The sequence below is a fragment of the Pezoporus occidentalis genome, unplaced genomic scaffold (genome assembly GCF_034315485.1).
Source record: "Pezoporus occidentalis ecotype Australia unplaced genomic scaffold, CSIRO_AGI_Poc_V1 ctg12, whole genome shotgun sequence".
Taxonomy (NCBI): Eukaryota; Metazoa; Chordata; class Aves; order Psittaciformes; family Psittacidae; genus Pezoporus; species Pezoporus occidentalis.
The window spans coordinates 1,777,115-1,798,095 of NW_026912994.1; the positions used below are offsets into that span (position 1 = coordinate 1,777,115).

A 20,981-nucleotide genomic window follows, 5' to 3' on the forward strand; every position below is an offset into this window, starting at 1 on the left:
AAAAACTGCTCCTCATTCATTCCTGCCTATAACTTTCTGTCCTGCACCTAATCCTTTCTGATTCAAGTCCTCACTCTTCGTTCAAACCCATTATTATCTGTACCCAGGCACACACTCTAAGCTTCTCCTCATGGGTCATTCCACAGACTTGATCTCACCTGTGTAAGCCAGCCAGAGTTAAATATAGTCAGGATTCACCAAGGCTAAAGACAGTTTCACACGCAAACACATCCTTGCACAACCTGCAGTAATGCTCCTCTCTGCCCTAGCACAGCAAAATGGTACCTTGGTCCTTTCAGAGCTGGGCAATGGAAACCCTATACCAATGAAGTTGTTAAAAACTACTTTTAATATGTGATTTTTGAATAATAACTTTTTAAAATGAAAAAAAGCTTAGCTGATAGCTATATTAGCTCTCACTTTCACTATGATTTTCCCATACATTAAATGTTCTAATTAAACTTAGCAAATTCATGAACACCCTCCAAAACAGCATCAGACCAAAAACAACACACCTCCCCAAAAAATCACACCTCCAAAACAGTATGAAGACTTCTCAGCTTTTACGAGATGATCTATAACCAAGTCTGATAAAAACCATTACCAATCATTAATAATGAACTCTTCTGTATAATTCTTGCCTAGTCTTAAGAATTCTCTTGACTACAAACCTTAGAGTCCAAACCAAATCTTTGCATCCCTCACATCATGAGCCTGAATATAATTCAAATGAGCAATTTGTCACTGCAAACTGCATTGCACCTACTGTTCACCAAGTAGGTGCACAACAGTTATCTGAAAAAGAAATATGTCTATATCTTCAAGAATATTTTTCTGACTTTAATCCACAAATACGCTATTTTTGATTTTACAATATTGAACAAAACTACCAGTTAAGTTTAGGAAATTTTTATAGTCCAATTTTCCTTCATGAGAAAACTGACTGACTACATATCCTAAACTCATCCAAGGTAAACATATACAACGATAATTTCGTCAAAGGATTTCAAGCAAGTAATCATTTTCCTACTTCTTTTCTCAACAAGAGCTAAAAAAGGAATAGCCATCTGAACAGACAGTTTTTCTACTACCACCAATTCTGCTTCAAAGTGTGATACAACAGAACTACGCAGCAAAGGGCATTTTTTTGTGATTTCATGCTATAAAAACTGTAGCATCTAATTAAATATGACCTACTTGACTGGAAAGCTGCTGAAAAATCTTTTAACTTTATTCCCTTAAAATTCTTTTAATATGACCCTGTTTGTTGTGGTTCTCTGCTGACATAATGATTTAATCACCTATCAGAAGCCCTCACTGTAGCAGAAGAAATTGTCACCATATCCTTAATAAACAAGAAAAAGCCGAACAAAAAGCAAAACCACCCTCAAACCACCAAAATCTGGTAAATTCTTTCAGCTTAAAACTCTTGAGAAAAAGGTAAGAGGAAACATTAAAGAGTATTACTCAAAGGCCCCATGTCCTGGGGCCTTGGCTTTTTACCAGGAATCTCTAAAATCAAAAATCAACAACAACTGGAATTTACATAAGTCAGTATAACCTAACCCTGATCTACAGACCCTGTTCCCCCCCCCCCCTTTGGGTTTATTTTGCTAAAGAGGTAGTTAAACCTTTTGAAGATTTATTTACTTGTTACCCATAATAACAACTGTCATTCACATAAACACAGCCCTTAGTTAAACCTTGCTGGAGATTGAAGATTTATCCAATCCCCCTGCCAGAGCAGGAACACTTGTTACCCATAATAACAACTGTCATTCACATAAACACAGCCCTTCCTTAAAAAGAGCTGAAATGGACCATCCTTTGTTAGTGTTCATACTTTGTATTAGAGTATATGGAACCAGAACAACCCCAGCAGCTAATATTTAGACAAAGGACAGCAAGAGAATAAAGAGTTAGTGTAGTTACAAAGATAAAAGATCAAATAAATCAGCTAGTTCTTCCTCCTGCAATAAACCTAGCTTGTAACTTTCACAGCATCTTTCAGGAAAGGGCTACCAGTGCTTTTGAACAATTAAGCCTGAAAAATTTGTGAGCTCTTATCTAGGTTTCTCAGTAAGAAGCTGTATCTTTCTGCATATTGCAATTGCTCAAGAAAATATAAACAAGTATATCAGAAAATAAATTATTCCGCTTGAGACAATTCTTCTGGTCTGTCAATCTCTTTCATTATAGCCTATATAGAGAAGCAGCCAGCAGTGCTTGTTAAGTGACTTCTACACCTGCATGTGCCTAGGAGTTTTACCTTGCTAAGAGATGCTGCAGATACTCATGTGGAAGGGGTGACTGATAAACTGTCACAGGCAAGGCTAGAGTTATCCCCAAATTTACACTACTATCTAGATGAGTAAGTATAATTTTCTAGGGAACACTTACTAATCACAAAAAATTGGGATCCTTCAAGTTATTATCATCAGCCATTATCCTGAACCTTATTTTTTCTACCTCTTAAAATCTGCTTTGAGTATTAACACAAAACTGGAAGCCATTTTTCACTTGCAGATATAACGGAGCAGTGACTTTTCCAGCAAGGAGAAGCAATCACAGAGGTTATTTTCGTGCTGCCAGTGAGGGCTGTGCAAGACAGCCTCACTTCACCTACCCACTGGACATTCCACATGTCCAAGCACAATTAATGCACACACATCATGCTTCTAAGTGTGGGGCTCAAAGCAGCCAGCAGTCAATGCATGTTTACAGAAGAAATCTTCCATACCATTCCTACGGATTTGCTGGTAGAGAAAGCAAAACAGGGGAAGAAATTGCCTGTAGAAGTTGTTAGACAGGTTCATGGAAGACCTGTGCCCCACAGGATGCACGCTACAGCATCAGGACTTGTAACAAATTCCAACTTCTAACTCTCCTCTTCAACAATGCATTTCCCTGTTCTACAAGGAAGAATTAAATTTGTTCTCTCAAACATCTGCATAGTTATTGGGATTCGTAAACCTTTTTCTTTAGATTAGCGTTTTTGAAGAAAAAAAATAAATCACACCTAGATCTAATTTTGTTTCTTAATATACAGTCTGGTTTATGGTATTTCTTTTGTACAAACTTAGATTATCACGTAAGTCATTTCATTCTGTAGAACTGGCCTTTACATCTCTTTTACTACTGCAATAATTCCTTCCACGAAGGACCTTGCTGGCCTTTACATCTCTTATACTACTGCAATAATTCCTTCCACGAAGGACCTTGCAGTATGCAGCTAAGCACAGATTCTCAGAGGACATGATAACGAATGCCATCTGCAGAGAATGCGTATTACTAATGTCTGATTTTAAACCATTAAATACATGGTGTTGTATAGTGCTGGAGGTTTTTGAAATCCTAACATTTCTTATGCTTTAAATACACTGCAGATGAACTGCCTGAACAAAAGAGGATTCCCTTCCTGCAGTTACAGTGTCTGAAAAAGTTAAACCCTACTGCTTCAGACTAAACAACTAAGCCTGAACTAGATCTCTCAGTTTTGTTAATCTTATGCAAAACATTATAGTAGGGTTGTAAACAGTTTTAAATAGCATTACCTTTTCTCTTGTCTTTTAATCTCTCACCCTGTAGCCTTTAACATAAAACTTAGATTTTCAGCAAATTAGCAGGCCCAATTTCAGAATTTTTCTCCTCAACTCTTCAAATACTGGTATATTAGTAAGGAACTACAAAAAATATTATTTTCTCAGTTTTCCCCAAAGAAAATGTTTGGTTTTTTTTAACACGATTTTAATTACCTTGACCAAAACCTACATGTATTCTCATCCTCTCTCCCTTCCCAACACTGAACCACCAGTCCCACAGCAAAACCCACTCACATCCTGCTATTCTACTGGTTCCTTCTGTTTGTTAACAATAGTAAGGCCTTGCACAGAAAGCCATTTTAGAAGCTGTTCAGATATTAGCTGAATAAGTCAACATCTTTTACGAGTAAGCCACTAAGAACCATTTCAGTTTTGTTAGGAGTGAAAAACAGAAAAGCATTTTGATGCCCCTCATTCATACAAAGAACTAAACCCAGTAATAGTATTTTGCTCTAAAACGCAGACTGGTATGAAGGTTTTGTTTTAAATTCTCCAAATATTTTTGCATACTTTGTCCAGCATTTAGGAACTTCAAGTGTGTTGTATCATCTTAACAGATTAGTCTTCAGACATTCTTCAGGCATGTGTTAACAGAACTACCAGCAAGTATGGCTAATATGCAGGAATTCAGTTAAAAACACCAGAACTTGCAATTGTTTAAATTTTCTAAACACAAAAAGCTGATAAATTAGGCTGAATATTAATAACTTTTTGTCTGATGACAGACTGCAGTTTAAAACTGCCTCAAGTGCACTGTAACACTAGAAAGTTAAAATAACAAATCCCTCTTCCTATTTCCCAGATATTAACCATTATAACTCAGAAAAAACAAAGCAGCAAATTCTTCATCTGACATTATCATCTCTAATAAAGCTGTATTAAAAAAAAATAAAATTCAACTCATATGGTGTCTGAATATTTAAAGAGTACCCAAAAGGTTTTCTTTTGAACAATGTTACTTCAAATTGTTTCAGAAACTTCAGTAGTGCAATTTTTACCTGGAGGTCCTGTGATATTTCAGCTGTAGGAGGTGGTGGATATTCTTCACATACAGCAAGGCTCCGAACTAACTTTAACTTTGTGTTTGACTAAAGGAAAGTATGCAAAATTAAAACCTATGGCTTATAAAAAACTATATAAATATACCATAAGCCATTATTTTTCCATTCATCTTATGTAAAACAAAATGGCTGAAAACAGCATTTTTAATATTTTCAAAAGAATAAGTAATTTCCTCTAGGACAAAACTACCCAAGCAATTGAAGCTTTTGACAGCAATGTCAGCACAACAGAGCACATCTAATGAAAAGTAAATAAAATCTTTGGGAAACTGTTTCTCTCCATAATAAAAAGCCACCAAAAATATAAAGGCAAACCACAAAAGCAGACAACTAGGCAAGACAAAATTCCAACAGAATAAAAAAAAGCTTTGATGCCAAAAAATAAAACTAAAGGCACTTTTCACAAAGTAACAAAGCTTCATCAAGCATGAAGGGCTTCCTCACAGCATGCCAGCACACAAGTCTACCGTACCTTCGACCTTTTTGCTGTCTGTCCAAAAGACTGTATTGGCCGCTGAATGATAGGCACAACAGAAAAAGTTTATATTAAACTTAATAGTACAGTTTTATTAACGCAAAAGTCTGTATAAGAGAAAACTTTAACAGTTACTACTAACATGATGGTCAAATCTGTTAGGAATCTGAAAGCAACAGCAGGTGCGTTTGGCTGAAAGATTATACCGTCTTTCAATTTCACCATGCTCATGATCAATTTCTCTTCTTCATTTATCAACAATAAATATTACAGGAATTTAACAAGAAGCAAGCATTATTCTTGTTCAGTAAGACCCAAGCAGATTACTCTTTTTGCCAGCTCCTATATTTTAAATTCTCATGTCCTAATTTCCTAATGACATGACTTTTTCCTTCCTATCCCTGAAACCTACCTGAAAAAATAACAGGCAGGTAGGTGAAAGAAGGCACAAAGAAAAAGGCATTGCCTTTACCCGGGAGCAGATGATGACCCATCTTAATTAAGAAGGTTAAAACATATAGATAAAATTAACTAAATCCTCTGTGACAGTTACACAGGAGCAGAAACACAGTGGTATAACACAGTTTTAAGTATTGTTTTCACTGTGGAACTGGTGGATAGAAAAGCCTCTAACAGAGCTGTTTTATTGAGCATAGGCCTAACGTTTGTAAAGAAAAAGTAGCATTGGTAAACCACTTTCAAATCTTCTTTAATGGACAGTATTTTCTCCTTTCTGAAAGAGGTATCCATTCAGAAGGAAACTAAACAAAAACTCCATTTGAAAACTCCATGAGTCCTCCATGCCCTAGGCTCAGAGGAGCAAACGTCTATGTAGTACCTTAATTTCTTAGCAGGATGCACATATTGCTGAACAGAACATCTAACCTACAGCAAAGGGTTCTAACCATGTAAAGGCAGAAGTGCTATTTCTCTGATTTTCCTCAAGAACCAAATGACTCTTCGGAGATGTTACATCAGCTTAGCTGAAAAGCAGCAGAAGGGGAGCTCATTTAAGCTCATTTCACTACGTAACAGGATTTTAAATAGCAGCACTGAAAGCTAACTGAACTCATCATTAGTTTTTAAAGGAAGCTTGATGAGATTCTGAGCAGCAAAGACAGTTCAAATGTTTTCACACCTGGAACTCTGAGACTTTGAGTTTTGCTGTTAACCTGCAAAATACTTTTTCCTTTCTATTAGCTATACCAAAAGCATATATTGCACGTTGAAAGCTGGCACTCTGCATATCCCTGGCAAAGTTTCTGTTATACCAAGCTACTATATTTTCAAGAACTGGATGATTTCCCACCCCCGTATCAATTACTCCAGCATCAATTACCTTAGGTGGATTCAAATCAAGTAGTGTAAACATAAAATCAAATTAGCACTGCCACTGGAGTCCTCAGTTCACTGTCAGGACAACATGAAAAATAACCTATATTTGGCAAAAAAACTAGCCAAACAGACTTTCTACTACGTTAACCAGAGATTTACACGTAAGCTACTGCTAATTAACTGGATAAGACATATATTTCATTTTTTTAAGAGTGATTAAAGGAAAACAACACCCACAACAGAGAAGACTGTTGCTGGGAAGAAGAACCATGTCATAACTAAATTTAATTAAAATCTGTAAGAAACACACACCTCCCTCTCAGCTTACTGAATTAAAGTCTCAAGAATTCACTAAAGCCAAAACTTAAGTATGCTTGCTCAGCCCTGATAAAGTGAAGCAAATGCTTCAAAATTTGAGCTATTGAAACTGAAATGATCTAGTATCAAACCTGAATTATTTATAAAAATGTTTAATGTGGTTTTCAGATTTCAATCACGATTAAGGTAAGTTTCATGGTATGGTCCTTTAAGTGTTTTGTGCGTTGTATCTATCTTCCATTTTGCTTGCAGAATTACAGTTGTGTTTTATCCTGCGTTCAGCAGTAGCAGTCATTTTTCTCCTTCTTAGTACCTGGTGCAGTGCTGTGTTTTGACTTTCAGCTGGGAACAGCACTGAAACACCAACGTTTTTAGTTGTTGCTCAGTAATGTTTACCCTGACCAAGGACTTTCTCAGTCTCATGCTCTGCCAGGGAGGAGGGGAAGCCAGGAGGAAGCAGAGACAGGACACCTGACCCAAACTAGCCACAGGGGTATTCCATACCACAGCATGTCATGCCCAGTATATAAACTGGGGGCAGTTACCCAGAAGGGCTAGATCACTGCTCGGTCAGGTTGGGTATCGGTCAGTGGGTGGTGAGCAGCTGTATTCTCTTCCCTTGCTATTTCCCTTATTATTATTGGTGGTAGCAGTAGTGGCTTGTGTTATACCTTAGTTACCAGACTGTTCTTATCCCAACCCATGGGGGTTACATTCTTTCAACTCTCCTCCCCATCCCTCCGGGAGTGGGGGGACAAAGAAGGGCAGGGGGAATAAGCGAGTGGCTGCCTGGTGCTGAGTTACTGGCTGGGCTTAAACCACAACAGTTCTTTGTGGCACCCAACATGGGGCATGAAGGGATGAGATAAGGACAGATCTGACTGGAGTGTGTCTAATTGTATTTGTGATAAGCATTCATTTTTTGGATTAACAGTCACTGGTCACAATGCTGATTTACTGGCTCTCAAAGTTGTTGCTCTTGATCTCAGAGTTTCAGTATGTTGTACCTTACTTACAGCAGGTAGTTGCTGTTTTAGTGTTTATCAGCTGGGGGGCCTGGGCTAAGGTTCATGTTTCGCTGCACTTTATGGTAATGACTTATAATACAATAGACTCATTGATTATGAAACTGGTCTGGCTTGCGTTACCAGTGTGGTCATCGCCTCTATACTTTGGGAGGTATATAATGGAAGTGTTTAGAAATTATGCATCTTTCTTTTTCCTTTCCTTGAGGGATTAATCTATGGAGAAGATACTCCCTCACACCCTCTGCTCCCCCACCAGACTATACACAGTGGGAGTAGATTCTGGAGGATCCTGAATATTCTTTCAATGCCCTGCTCCTCTTGCTGGGAACCAGCTAGTTGCTGCATATACTCTGTATGTTTTGCTTATGGTTTGACCACCCTGAGAATGGCCAGTTTTGTCGGGTCATGGAAGCTAAGCAGGGTCAGGTTTGAGTCTTGTTGAGGGTTAAACAATGATACAGGAGGACCAAGAGATTTTCCTCAAGGCTGGACAGTCATGAGTGGCAGGGTGTGTGGGATAGCATGGGCAAGTATCTAGCGCAGTGGGCCCCTCCAGTGCTTTGGAAGCATCAGAGATGGAAGGCAGCTGTATGGAGTCCCCTATAACAAGTTGCAGAAACTGCTGAAGGAAAGGGTAAACCAAGTCAGTTTGCCGAGGTGAAAGCCATCCAGCTGGCCTTGGATGCTGCTGAACAAGAAAAGTGGCCAGTACTTTATCTCTACACTGACTCATGGATGATGGCAAATGCCCTGTGGGGATGGTTGCAGCAATGCAAGCAGAGCAACTGCCAACACAGAGATAAACCCATCTGGGCTGCTGCACTGTGGCCAAGACACTGCTACCCACGTGCAGAATCTGGTGGTGAAGGTACGCCATGTAGACAGATGCTCATGTACCCAGAAGTTGGGCCACCGAGGAAAACCAGAACAACCAACAAGTGGATAAAGCTGCTAAGATTGAAGTGACTCAGACAGACTTAGATTGGCAACATAAGGGTGGGGTTTTATAGCCTGGTGGGCTCATGACACCTCAGGCCATCAAGGCAGAGATGCAATATACACATGGGCTCTTGATCAAGAGGTGGAGTTAACAATGGACACTATTGCCCAGGTTATTCATGAGTGTGAAACACGTATTACAATTAAGCAAGCCAAACGGTTAAAGCCTCTTTGGTATGGAGGACGATGGTTGAAGTACAAATATGGGGAGCCCTGGAAGATTGATTATATCACACTGCCATCAACCCGCCAAGGCAAGCGCCATGTGCTTACCACGGTGGAAGCAATCACGGGGTGGCTGGAAACATACGCTGTGCCCCATGCCACTGCCCAAAACACTATCCTGGGCCTTGAGAAACAGATTTTGTGGTGACACGGCACCCCAGAGAGAACTGAGTCAGACAGTGGGACTCATTTCCAGAACAACTTTATAGACACTTGGGCCAAAGAGCATGGCATTGAGTGGGTATATCACATCCCCTACCATGCACCAGCCTCTGGGAAAATCAAATGGTACAATGGGCTGTTAAAAACTACACTAAGAGCAATGGGTGGTGGGACTTTCAAACACTTGGATACACATTTACCAAAAGCCACCTGGTTGGTCAACACCAGAGGATCTGCCAACAGGGCTGGCCCAGGCCAATCAGAACTTTTACGTACTGTAGAAGGGGACAAAGTTCCTGTGGTGCACATAAAAAATTTACTGGGGGAGACAGTCTGGGTTCTTCCCACTTCAGGCACAGGCAAACCCACTTGTGGGATTGCTTTTGATCAGGGACCCAGATATACTTGGTGGGTAATGCAGGAGGATAGGGAAGTCCAATGTATACCTCAAGGGGATTTGATTTTAGGGGAAAACAGCCAATAAACTCAATTGTATGCTGTTGCCTGCTATGTAATACTTTTATAGCCCACTGACTAGATGGCTTCAGGTCACCAGCAACTGGCACGGACTTCCCTCCGGCCATCATCCCAACAAAGAATGACAAATCCAGATGAGCTCAGCAGTGACCAGATGAGTTCCGCAGTGTCATCAGCAGGCAACAGTCCAACACTCCACAGTCTCTCCTGCTCTGCAAGACTGTTACAAGAGATGGAGCCTGACATCATGGACTGGATGAATTCAGCAGCTTTATAGGGATTGGTCCATGGACTAAGGAATGATATCTCTCTCCTTGTGTGGGTGCAGGTGTATACATACATGAGACAAAAGCAATGGTACACTGAAAAATGTGGGATCTGAGCATAACATGAATGGCATGGAATAAGGGGTGGATACTGTCCTGGGTTCAGCAGTAGCAGTAATTTTTTTCTCCTTAGTAGCTGGTGCAGTGCTGTGGTTTTGACTTTCAGCCTGGGAACAGCACTGGTAACACCAATGCTTTTAGTTGTTGCTCAGTAATATTTACTCTGACCAAGGACTTTCTGAGTCTCATGCTCTGCCAGGAAGGAGGAGAAGCTGGAAGGAAGCAGAGACAGGACACCTGACCTAAACTAGCCAAAGAGGCATTCCATACCACAGCATGTCATACCCACTATATAAACTGGGGGAGTTACCCAGAAGGCCAGATCGCTGCTTGGGTTGGGCTGGGTATCAGTTGTCAGGTGGTGAGCGGTTGTATTCCCTTCCCTTGTTATTTCCGTTACTATTATTATTATTGTTGTTAGCAGCAGTGGTTTGTGTTATACCTTAGTTACTGGACTGCTCTTATCTCAACCTGTGGGAGTTACAGTCTTTCAATTCTCCTCCTCCTCCTTCTGGGAGTGGGAAGAGGAAGAAGAGCGAGGGGAGCGAGCAGCTGCCTGGTTCGGAGTTACCAGCTGGGCTTAAACCATGCCATGTTTCCAAGTTGGAAAACTAACCCAACAAGTATCATCCCACCTATCATATTAAGACTTGTTATCTAGAAACAACTGCCTTGTAAAGCAATACCTTGATTGATGTGGATTCCTTGCTTTCCTGCGTAATTTTAAGGATGTTAAAACCTGAAATACAAGCTCCCCTCACATCCAAGTGTAACTGTGAGGAGTAAGCACCACACACTTGACAGGTAAGCAGCACTGGAATAAATCTGGTGTGGCTGGCTTAGAGGGACAGCTAATGTAAGAAAAGGTGTGTGATTGAAGGCCTTTGCCAGGAAATACAAAACAGGAAGACCTGTACTATCAACAATAAGCACTCTCAAAAAAGCTCAAAAAGCTTGAAGATGAGTGGGCACAGTTCCGTTCTCAGGCAAAACCATTTTGACTGAAGATAACTACATTTCTACTGGAATTCCAGGACAACAGGTAGTCAATCCATGTTATAGCTGTTAATGCACATTTTCCCTTCTTTTCAGGACTGTGAATTTAAGTTCTGTCCTAATTTCTCTGTATTTAATATGTTTTGCTCCTACAGAGTTCATGTTCCCCATTTGTGAAAAAGAATTTATAGCGGTTTTAGAATATGTAATCCTTTGTAAACTAAAATTAACCAATTTCTTCATACTTGCAGCTCTCAGACTTCTACTGACTTGAGAAAAGTGTGTTAATGAAAGCAAGATTAAAAATGAATTTATGCCCCATTTAAAGTCATTATGGACATGATTTCAAGACAGTGTTTAAAAGCAACAATTTTATGATGAAAATTATTGGGATTTTTATTAATAAAACTCAACAACAAAACCCCAAAGCCAAACCCACAACAAAACACATTCCCTCCCCCCAAAAAACACAACCCCAAAACCACACCACAACTTTTAAGACTAACTAGCATGCTTCATCTCCAATTAAATAAATAAGGGGAATTAAGATAAGAGTTTAACAAATACATATAATCATATATACCTAGGCTTACAGTAGGGGTATCAGTCTATTTTTTCCTAATTACCTCCACAGATCACAAATTAAATACAAAGATCTGCTGCTGTTGCATGCCTTCCTCTGTCATCACTATGCTATCTAAACAATTTGGATAAAAACAGGTCGGGCACAGGATGGCAAAGATAGAAGTGTGAAAAGTTTTGTGAGAAGGTACTATATAAATTTCTGAAGTACTGTTTGGACATTTCAGAGGACAGGCAAGACATAACAGTCACATATTTTTGAGATAAAGACAGGTAAATCCTGACAAGACCAAAACAGCTGGGGAAAGGCTTCAGAGAACTCAAGCTGTGGAAGACAGAGAGAAAACAAAGGTTTGTGCTAGTATGGTGGGAAGAAACTTGTAGAAAGGGAAATGTCTAGCTGCTAGGTAAAAAAAAAAAAATAATTCACCCAAAGGACAGGGATATCTGCTTTATTAGCATAAATCCAAGACAGAATTCTACTCATTTTATAAAAAATTTACCCTACCCATATCATTCAGTGCATGCATACAACTCCTGCATTCATGCACCAGCCTCCATCCTTCCATGAGGCCTTTTTTGCTACTGGTATTTTGGTTTTGCTCTCCACAGCTTGCAAGCTCTTTTCCTGATATGTAGTAATATACAGCTGCCTTTATCTCAGTCCTTTACTGCCTCGGCGATCATTCCCCCATCAAAGACCTTATATCTATTTACTGTTATTTTTCAGTGCAGAGCTGACAGTATTCAAGACTAATAGTCTTTCCCTCAACCCCATGCATGAACTGTAGAACAAGAATGAGCCTCCTTTTCTGGATTACACATAAGCCAATGTTCATTGTTATGGAGATTTTAAATATTTTTTTGGTTAAAAAAAAACAACAAACAAACAAAAACAAAAAAAAAACCCACAAACCAAAACCTTTCTAATAATGAGTAAAAGGCACTATCCTGTAAGATAAATCTGGGCTCTTTTTTTTGTGTTTTGTTTCAGTATTTCCTGACACCATGACAAGTGCAAGGTCCTACACCTGGGTCAGAGCAATCCCAGGCACAGCTACAGGTCGGGCAGAGAAGAGATTCAGAGCTGCCCTGTGGAGAAGGACTTGGGGGAGGTTGGTTGACGAGAAAACGAACATGAGCCGGCTTCAGTGTGTGCTCGCAGCCCAGAAAGCCAACCGTATCCTGGGCTGCATCAAAAGGTGCGTGACCAGCAGGTCCAAGGAGGTGATCCTGCCCCTTTCCTCTGCTCTTGTGAGACCTCACCTGGAGTATTGTGTGCAGTTCTGGTGTCCTCAACATACAAAGGACATGGAACTGTTGGAACAAATCCAGAGGAGGGCCACAAGGATGTTCAGGGGACCGGAGCACCTCCCATATGAAGACAGGCTGAGAAAGTTGGGGCTGTTCAGCCTGGAGAAGAGAAGGCTGCGTGGAAACCTCACAGCAGCCTTCCAGTATCTGAAGGGGGGCTACAGGGATGCTGGGGATGGACTCTTCATTGGGACTGTAGTGACAGGACAAGGGTTAAAGGGTTAAAACTTAAGCAGGGGAAGTTTAGATTGGGTATAAGGAAGAAGTTCTTCCCTGTGAGGGTGGTGAGGCACTGGAATGGGTTGCCCAAGGAAGTTGTGAATACTCCATCCCTGGTAGTGTTCAAGGCCAGGTTAGACAGAAGAGCCTTGGGTGACATGGTCTAGTGTGAGGTGTCCCTGCCCACGGCAGGGGGGTTGGAACTAGATGATCTTAAGGTCCCTTCCAACCCTAACCATTCTATGATTCTATGACACATTAACTTTGTAACAGCAGTCCTTATAGTGGATAAGCATTTCCACTGCCTAAAAACACTGTGAGTGCTAGCCATGTACTCTAATAAGGTACTTTTTCTTGTTTACATTGTAGCTCCAACAGTGTATGCAACAGCAAATAGATTACTAATGCATGACATTTCAAAATAATCTGAAATTTAGAGCCACAGTTGCATTTAAAAAGTATAATCACCAGTTTCTGGAAATATCAAGATCAGGATATGTACCCAAATTCAAATGATGGCAGGTTTAGAAAGAGAAAATACCAACATCTGTCTCTTACTTGGCTGTAAAGAAGTTAGAAGTCAGAAGTCAAGTGATAATTGTACTCAGAAACACTATCATAGTTTTCCAATAGGTATAAAACTTGAGTAATAAGCTACTAGCTAGGAAAGCCAAATCCCCCAACCTATCCTCAGATATATTCAATTAGTAAACAAAAGAATAAAACTCCAAAAAGCTTCTTATAATCTTCTCTAACATTTCTCTGCAAATTCTTTGCTTTTTCCTCACCTCTACATGAACATTTAACCTGCACTTAATGAATAGTAGTACACCCAGTAAAATTTCACTAGCCAAACTATGTAATCGCCCGTTTGTCAAAATGTTTGGTGACTACTCTATTCTCAGACATTTTTTTTTACTACGGACAGGCCAAAATTTGTTTCATATTTAGGCATAAAATATGTTTTTTAATGAAAAAACCTTGAATATGACATACTTATTCGCACTAACAGCTACCACAGCACAAGTGACATTAACTGACTTCAGTTGCTACAGAGGGTTTAGCAAGGCTCCACCTTATACCTGTCATCCCAGCACTCTGGAAATCAGCATCCTCAGCCTAGACTTGGGTGTTAATTACACTACTTGTGTAAAAGCAACGTTCTGATTCTGATGGAGAGTCCTGGACGCAACACTAATGCAAACACTAAACGCAGAAGACAGTAAAGCTGTCTCTACCAAACAGCCTTCATTACACAGGTGGTCAATTCATCTTGCGTATTGTAGGTAGTTATTCCAGCCACCAGCTGTTACTCCTGTACAAGAACAAAACCAAGCAACCAACCCCTTTCCCAAACCCCAGAGTCAGTGACAGCATTTCATTTCTCTAAACCAGATCTAACTATACAAAACATTTGTTTGCAGGAAGGCAGGTTTGCCACTTGGGTCTCAACAGAAGTTTCCACACTAAAATCCACTCAATGAGATTTCTTGAATGAGGAAAGTATGAATATTTCCAAGTTACTGAACTATATGAAAATAAATCTTAAATTGATCTTTAAGGCTCACTACTAGAATATTTCATTGATTAAAGAAAATACCAGCTCAGCCATAACATCTACCAGTGCTTCAGTAGCAGTTATTTCTCGTATGTTACGGGAGAATTATTTCATTTTAAGGATTTATTTTTTCATAAAAATATCTTTTTACACAGATGCCAGCCTTAATAAAGCCAGCAGATATTAAAGTGTAAAACTCTATTGTTATTACAGTGGTCTACAAGATTTATTTGGAAGCAATTTAACATAGCAGATACAGCTTACTTCACTCAATGGAATTCTGAATTGTTACGCTTGAATAAAACTATTCCCAGAAGACCCTTTTACTCAGTTCTTAATAACAAGAATCTAATAAAGTACTGTCCTGTTTTTGTAACCCGCAAGAGAATACTGCCATACCCCATATCCCAGTCAGGATTTTTATCAGAAAATCGTTTATTGCTAACCCACAGACACAAAATTCCTTTAGAAAACTACTTTTTGTCAAACACAAGCTTCTGTTTTCTCTTAGAAATCTGACCCATTTTTGCAGTTGTGCCAGAAAGTTTCAGTTGTTTTCATTAACTCCTCATCTAAGACACTTGCAGTCTTCAATGATCAAGTTGGCAGCCTCTGACAAGGAGTTAGCTAGTTTGTCCTTCGTGAAAGAGATCCATCTTTCAGGACTCTTGAGCATAAGTGCAAAATGTGCAACTAAATCTGAGAGAGATCAAATCTGCTGCCATAAATTCTTAACCCACCCTTATCGGTGTGTGTTCTCCTTTAACACAAGACATTTGCATCCTATGCACCCTGCCTCCTTCTCACTTGAAATTTCCATGCCACAATTTCTTTATAGGTCCATCTCTCACCTCACAAAGGCCATTTATTTATATGCATGAGCTCTTCAGGGTATGCATAAAGACTGCCTAAGCTTTCCTACTTAAATTGTCAAGCAGTGAAGAATGAAGGAAAAGAGAATGTACACGCATTACTAGCTAGTAGCCAAGATGAGATGATAGCTCACCAGCTCACTATGCCACTGATGTAGGCAGAAAGAGGCTGGACCTTCTACTGGTGGCCAGGGCAGGACTCAAACCTTCTGGCTCAGGAACTCCACTGACTTGATTCCTCTGACACCTGGGGATTTGGATTACCTACATCTGATTACTTTAATCTTGTGCTGTACAGCTTTGCTGTAAAAGTTACACCTGAGCCACCTGTAAAATGCACATGGCTCAAGAGCCGTAGACTGGTCACCCCTCCTCAACACAGACATGATAAGCTGTGCTGTAGTGCTTTGTTCATACAAGCAGCACTCATACCTCACTATTACTATATAGAGTACTATTCACATAGTCCAGTCTCTTAAACTCAGTCAAGACACAGCAACAACAGAAGGTGCTTGAATGCCAAATTTTTCCCTTGTTCTGCTGCAAAGACTCAACTTCACATGTGTACCCAGGAGAGCACCTAAACGGACAAATCATCTGTTTCACATGAAAACTGCCCATCTACTTCAAACAATCAAAAATTCCCAACTCTCATATTTACAGAAAAGTGGGGCAAAGGAGAAGAGAATTATCATCCAACTTGTTTCCCTAACACAAGTCAAGTTTTCCTGACCTGTACCAAAGAAATACATGAAGAGAATCATGAAAAGGGAGAAGAACAAAACAGACTCATTTAACATGATATACTAGTGAAAAATAAAGTGAAAAGCTTCTTACCGGCATATTGTTTTTGCTATCAGGACAATTTTCATCCTTTTCTGCCTGAATCTGCTCCTGACTTCCTGATTTTATAAGGTCTTCAATTGGGTCTGTATCTTTAAATTCAGCTTCTGAGCCCTTCATTGCATCAGTTCCATCTTTTACAGTAAGAATATCAGACATCCTCATTAGAAAAGGTTATTTTAAAATTCTACAAGAAACACGGAACCTTTAGGACAAAGAAAAAAAAGGATCACTGAGTAATTCTGAATTAAAACAAAGCATATCTGAACAGTACCCAGAATAAACATGATTTTGCTGCAAACAGGATTCCCCTTTCTGTCACGATGTATTTTCCTGCCTTGTGATCATCTCTTATCCAAAGGCTTCTAACAACAGCCATCTATACAAAGGAGAACTAAATGCTACGCTATGGGATAACACTCACAGATTTTCCCTTCCATATTTTAAAATAAACACCTGAACGTTCAGGTACTCTAAATCAAACTAAATTCCAACAGAAAGAAGAGAAGCTTTTCACATCTAAAAGATAATTACATACAGAGTTTAAAAGTAAACATATGAATCCTAATGCACCAAGTGTGCAAACATTCATAAATTTAATTAAAACTTTTAAGGTACCTCATTGCCAGGTAATCACAGGACAAGCTCCAAATGAAGGAACTATCCTACCTATTAGATGTAGCAGAACTAGTCAAAATGAAATTAAGCACTCCCCCAAAAGCAACAAAGAAAGAAAGAGACAGCTTTGGTAATTAGGATAATAACAACCATCATAAATAATTATAATTCAAAATAATAATTTTTAATACTGTATAAAGATAACTAATGGTTAAAGTTATAAGAGAACCACCCCAAATTTTCCCTAAAAATATACAACTTTTCATCATTATTCAGCTACAGTGAAAGATGTAAACCAAGAATTTTTCATTCCTTAAAATAAAAACAGTAAGATGTAAATGCTTAAAAGTCCTTCATAGAAAACAAGTAACAATCAAGTAACATTACAGAAAAGTCTAAATAAGTATCTGATGTAGTACCTGATATGTCCTACAATTTGGGGATTGTGGTCTCCCACAAAAATAAAATAAAATAATCCAAAGTTCCTTTTCACAGTTGCCAACCAAGATGTCAGATGTAATGAACCATCTGGAATCTGGCAGGAGGAGTCCCATGTCCTTATCCCCAGTGTAGAGTCCTGGACAGAACTGTGTTGTCTTGAATCAGCAAGAGCATCCCTTTTGAATGCCTAAAAATCAAAGGAAAATGCATGATACTTTTATTTGGCGGGATGGGAGAGGGAATATGATGACACCTAAAAACAGTCACTTCAAGAAAACAAAAGCATGGAAGAAATAAGCATTTTTTCATATTTATTCATTCTACTTTCTTTCTCTAGCAGTAATAGTATTTTTCATCAGACTTACAAGACACTTTTGTATTACAGAGTTAACAAGTAGTCAAAATAAACATTTTGTTGGCATTCCTAGTGAAACTGTTTCTATAAACAAGCAGGTATCTTCCAGCAGTCTGAAAAGACAGTTTGAAATATGCAGCCCAGCAGGTGTGTAGGAGTAACAGGCCGTGAAAGCTCACTGATTCCTGTTAGCATTAAAAGCTTTTTTCTTTGTCATGGTTCATAAGCTATAAGCACAACGCATAATCCATATTTTTTGCAACCTGAATTACAGAAAACATTTTTATTTTATTCATCAAAATAACTGCCCTTGAATGAGGATTTACAAATTTCTGCAAAACTGACAATGTTTCATCTTCCCTTCTCAGATTTGCCCTTCTGAGAAATAAGTAGTATCACCACCCAGAGGAAGCATGCATTTGAAGTGGTAGGCAACAATGGAAATCAAATAGCAAACAATATGTAACTCCGAGAACACCTCATCATGCTGAACTACTCCCTCGGTACAACTGAGAAGACTGTGATGGCATGAAACAGCAACAGAATGGCCCACAGACTTCCAGGTTTCCTGCAGGCGAGATTAAAGCCTGGCTACAATTACTCTTCTACATCTGAAGAAACATACAGGTTGGTTAAGACATATAGGCATTGTGACTTAATAAACCTTGCTGCGAAGGAGTATGAAAAAGAAAGATAAAAGATGGGCTATGATTCAGGCCTGTAAAAGACCCTAATTGCTGAAATGATTCCGCATAAAAAAAAACAGGAAACAAAAAGGTGCAGAAATGCAACAAAGGACACAGTATTGTTTCTTCCAGATAATCCAGATGGTTATTTAAGATTCATGAAAAAGCTCAGATTTACCTTTACTGTAAGTAAGATGTGAACAGAGAAGCTGTTTGATTTTGTTGACTAATATACAATTTGTGTTGTATTTAGGTAAAATGTTAGAAGAGACCACAGGTCTCTTCTAAACATTTATGTCCAGTTGCAAATATAATTTCAGAAATTAAATATAATTTAATTTCTGTTCCCTATAGAAGCCACAAATGTATTAACTGTAGTCAACATTTTGAAGGGGCTTTGGTTTAATTCTATCGAATTCACTAAGAGCTTCCTTTGCAAGGCCATTTAAAAAAAAAAGAATTCACAAAACTCACACTGCAAATGCAATTTCCTTGCCTATGCCAATCTGGAAAACTGATGCACAGGTAAAAAGTCCTTATATTTCCTACAACAACCTAACTGCAAATCAGCCTATAACATGTTATGAACAGATTTTTCACCTGCAGACAGATTTAAAGCCTGTAGATTTTGTGCAATGTAACCTACAGTAAGTAGGACAGAACTGAGAAGCTGCGCAGTTTTGATTCAAACAAAATATAATTATTTTTTATTTTATAGAACACAGCTATTTTGAATCAACCAGAATCACTATCAGCCCGCATGTAAGAAAATGACAAACCCTGTACTTCAGCTTAACAGCAAAACACACATAATAAAGATATATCTTTGTTTACCTGATATTTTTGAGTAATAACAGCCATAGATTCATTGAAATTGGCACAGCAACCTTGAGTTTGTGACCAACAATAGTGAGTTACTAGTAGCTGGATAACATTCCATCCCTGCAGTTTCCATAAATTCAGTTTTCATAACTGAGATGATCTGGTTCTAGTTCTTTAATCCAATCTGTGAAAGTTTAGAAATACTTCAGGAATTTTATGTGCTGCAGACTGAATGAGGGGGCCAGATCCAGTACACCCTTATGAAACCCACCTCTTTCATCTCCCCATATATTTGGGTATTAATTTCCTGTCCCACATACAGGATGGGAAAAAAGGAGAAGAAAACAAGAAGGCAGACCTTAAAAGTCAATCTACTGTTTGGACAGAAAAAGGGCTCTAGTAAGCAAACTGACCAAGTTGATTTATATCAAATCCCAACACTGGCCATAGACTGCATGGCATTATAAACCAATATAGGTTGGCAAATTTTAATAAGAGGGACATGATACTTCTACCCAAAAAATATCCAAACAGTTGAAAGGAATAAACATTAAGGACAGAGCACCACCTGGTTTTGCATGTAAAAAAATTAAACAGCTAGCAAAAGGTCTCATGAAAAAAGCCTTTCAATTTTAGTTTTGTTTGGGTTCTTCTTTTGTATTTTTTATTTTTGGTTTTATAAGTAACAATAGGTACCTACTTTAACAGACAGTAATTACAAGGACTTGCATGCAAGAGTGGAAGATAACGTGACATTTATCTTCTTTAGCCTTCAGGATTTTCATCCTCATCTAAACACTTATTGTTGAAAGTTACGTTCTCTCCCTTCGTTATCGTATTGGTAACACTGTATTACCACCATTAAACCTAAATTCTATTGATTTTCTTTCTGAAAAGTGGTAAGTACTTTGTCTAGGCAACTATTCTGAATCAGCTATTCAGAGGGGAAAATTCTTATCAGCTGTAAGACAGAAGTCCAGTACTACATAGAATCATAGAATGGTTTGGGTCAGAAAGGACCTTAAGAACATCTAGTTCCAACCCCACTGCCATGGACAGGGATGCCATCACCAAAGGCTCTGTCCAACCCAGTCTTGAACACTGCCAGGGATGAAGCATTTAACACTTCTTTGGGCAACCTGTTTCAGTGCCTCACCATTCTCACAGTGAAGAACTTCTTCCTTAGATCTAGCCTGAATTTCCCCTGTTTAAGTTTAAACCCATTACCCGCTGTTCTATCGCTACAGACGCTGATGAAGAGTCCCTCTCCAGCATCCTTGCAGGCCTCCTTCAGATACTGGAAGGCTGCTATGAGGTCTCCATGCAGCCTTCTCTTCTCCAGGCTGAACAGCCCCAACTTTCTTAGCCTGTCTTAGCATACATCTATAGGCATATACGTCTCAGTGAGACGATCATAAAACTGTCAATGCTGTGCTCTTACTGCTTTCTTTTGCACAGCCCAGAGGACAAGAGATAGAAAAGACTGCATCTAGCAAAGCCATTCCTGAGTTTTACGACAGAAACCTCCTGAATCATGACACATAGAAAATGTTGTCAAAAGACCAGAGGAACAGCTATCAAAATAACTGGTATCAATCAAATTCAGG

General features: G+C 39.0%; 1 protein-coding gene across 13 annotated transcripts in view; it reads right to left on the bottom strand.

Moving 5' to 3' along the window:
- Positions 1 to 20,981, bottom strand: part of R3HDM1 (R3H domain containing 1) — a 92,554-nt gene that overhangs the window by 38,536 nt on the left and 33,037 nt on the right. For 10 of the 13 annotated variants that reach the window (XM_062605799.1, XM_062605825.1, XM_062605767.1 and 7 more), the window contains exons 2-5: positions 17,490 to 17,698; positions 16,447 to 16,657; positions 5,136 to 5,177; positions 4,601 to 4,690 (exon numbers count right to left, since the gene is read on the bottom strand). In XM_062605799.1, the coding sequence (XP_062461783.1) occupies positions 4,601 to 4,690; positions 5,136 to 5,177; positions 16,447 to 16,617 (303 nt within the window). In that variant the 5' untranslated portion in view covers positions 16,618 to 16,657; positions 17,490 to 17,698. The remainder of the gene's footprint in view (positions 1 to 4,600; positions 4,691 to 5,135; positions 5,178 to 16,446; positions 16,658 to 17,489; positions 17,699 to 20,981) is intronic. The other 3 variants (XM_062605816.1, XM_062605868.1, XM_062605778.1) reach the window with 2 other exon arrangements.